Here is a 2,570-nt window from a genome sequence, read left to right as displayed (position 1 = left end):
GTGTGTGTGTGTGTGTGTGTGTGTGTGTGTGTGTGTGTGATTGTGTGTCTGTGTTTGTCCCCCCAACATCGCTTGACAACCGATGGTGGTGTGTTTACGTCCCCGTAACTTAGCGGTTCGGCAAAAGAGACCGATAGAATAAGTACTAGGCTTACAAAGAATAAGTCCCGGGGTCGATTTACTCGACTAAAGGCGGTGTCCCAGCATGACCGCAGCCAAAATGACTGAAACAAGTAAAAAGAAAAAGAAGAAAAAGAAAATATGTATGTATGTATGTATATAAGAAAACATACTTTTGAAATGAATCAGTTACAGCCTTAAAATAGAAGCTAGACTCGGATATGTGGATAATACTTTCACTTTCTGTTTTCATCATGCCCCGAAACTTATGAGCACCATATATATGTCTAAAGAACCCTTTGGTCATGAATGACCATGGGATTGCACCTAGAAAGTTCCCCTGTCAAGCACAAGTCCGGGCAAGGTTGTTTATGGAAGACCAGCAGTCACTCATGCGTACCAGTCTCTCTTGTGCATGCCACCGATGTTATCAAAGGTAAAGGCAAAGAATGATACAGGTTGGCGCCAGTGACGTCACAACTCATTTCAACAGCTGAGTAAACTGGAGCAACGTGAAATAAATTGTCTTACTTAATAATATAACACCGAGCCCAGTCCGGGAATCGATCTCACTACCTCATCATTGTGAGACTGATGCTTTAACCACTGAGCAATGAGCCTTTACTATACTAATCACTATGGAAAAGAGGGAAAAATTTAATGTAAGTTCATTGGATGTTACCGTTCCGAGTTTTCGGACTCATAGGGTTGGATACCCGGTTTTCATGGCGTATAAGTGGCCGAGATCACAACATCCTCTTTGAACGGGATGTGATTTCGTTGCAAGACTACTTACTTACATTTGAGCCGGCTGGAGCAACGTGAAATGAAATGCTTTGCTCAAGAAACGTCACGCACCATCCGGTTCGAGAATCGAAACCACGATCTAGTGATCGGGAGTGCAACACTTAAACCATTAAGCCACACGCTTTCATATGGAAAGGGAAACAACCAATAAAAAGAAAAAGAAAAGCTACAATCTTTCGATTTATTGGTACAGCACTAAAAATTAAGTCTGAAACCAAATGTGTATCGAAAGCCGATTTTTACATAACTCCACCTAAGGTACAAAAGGCTACAATTCTTAGTATAAGAAAAGACATCGTCAGATATCAGCACTATTAGAATACATTTAGCCGCCAACACGTGTATCTATATTAAGGATTAGTAAGTATATACCATATTTACCTATGTATAAGACGCATTATCACATAAGACGAATTCCTAAATTTGTGGATAAGTATATTTTGTAGAAAAACAAATTAAATATGTTTCTTCCTATAGTCAGACATTCTGTTTCCCACCAATATTCGACGCATGGCAGTTTTTCTGTTACATTTATGAATAGTGTTTGTCATTTCAGTCGCTTGACAAGCGGTATCAGTTTGTTTACGTCCACGTGATCTAGCGGTTTGACAAAACTGAGGGATAGAATTAGTATTAGACTTTTAAAAAGTGCTATGAGCAATTTGTTCGACTAAAATCCTTCACGGCAGTGCTCCAGCTTGGCTGCAATCTAGTGACTGAAACAAATAAAACATAACAGATTATTATTTCACTCGTTTCAGTCATTTGACCGAGGCCATGCTGGAACATCGCCTTAAAAAGGCTTTTAGTCGAAGAAATTGACCCCAAGACTTATTCTGCGTAGTACTTATTCTATCGTTCTGTTTTGCCGAACCGTTAAGTAACGGGGACGTAAACACACCAATATCAGGGGACAAACACAAAGACACACACACATATATATATGATGGCCTTTTTTCAGTTTCCATCTACCAGATCCACTCAGAAGGCTTTGCTCAGTCCGGAGCTATTGTAGAAGACACTTGCCCAAGGCGCCACGCAGTGGGACTGAACCCGGAACTACGTGGCTGGTAAGCAAGCTTCTTACCACCCAGCCACATCTGCGCCAATACATATTAGTATACATTTTTGTATTTAAATGTTTAAAGGAATTCAGTGAAGCTAAAACTTAATGTTATAAATTTTTATTTTTTAGTTGGAGTCTTAGCCCACGCCTTTTTCCCCATTCCCCGCCCAATAGGCGGTGATACTCACTTTGATGATGACGAAGCATGGACCATAGGTGGTGGAAAAGGAGTTGATTTATTCTACATAGCTACGCATGAATTTGGTCATGCCCTTGGTCTACCCCATTCGGGAAACAAAGAGTCAGTGATGAAGCCGTACTATGCGGGTTACATACCAAACTTGAAACTCCATTCTGATGATGTAAAAGAAATTCAGAAAAGATATGGTAAGTAACAGCTACTTGCAGGGGCGGACTGAAAGTATTAAGGGCCTTCGGGTATAACTGTTTACCAGGCCCCTTAGCATTGATATCAGTAGAGTTAACATGTAGATTGCAGGCTCCTCAGAGCTCCGGGTCCTCGGGTAGTGCCCGATTGACCGAAGGCACTTGGGTATGTCATATATATATATATATA

At 40.8% G+C, this 2,570-nt stretch overlaps 1 protein-coding gene across 1 annotated transcript in view; it reads left to right on the top strand.

Annotated features, from left to right (window-relative positions):
* The window catches only part of LOC106867838 (hatching enzyme), a 13,197-nt gene extending 10,809 nt beyond the window's left edge, over positions 1-2,388 (top strand). The window contains exon 5 of the mRNA XM_014912868.1: positions 2,076-2,388. Within this exon, the coding sequence (XP_014768354.1) occupies positions 2,076-2,388 (313 nt within the window). The remainder of the gene's footprint in view (positions 1-2,075) is intronic.
* Positions 2,389-2,570: the final 182 nt, after the last annotated feature.

Source organism: Octopus bimaculoides, chromosome 20 (genome assembly GCF_001194135.2).
Source record: "Octopus bimaculoides isolate UCB-OBI-ISO-001 chromosome 20, ASM119413v2, whole genome shotgun sequence".
Classification (NCBI taxonomy): domain Eukaryota; kingdom Metazoa; phylum Mollusca; class Cephalopoda; order Octopoda; family Octopodidae; genus Octopus; species Octopus bimaculoides.
This window is presented reverse-complemented; position numbering and strand designations above follow the sequence as displayed.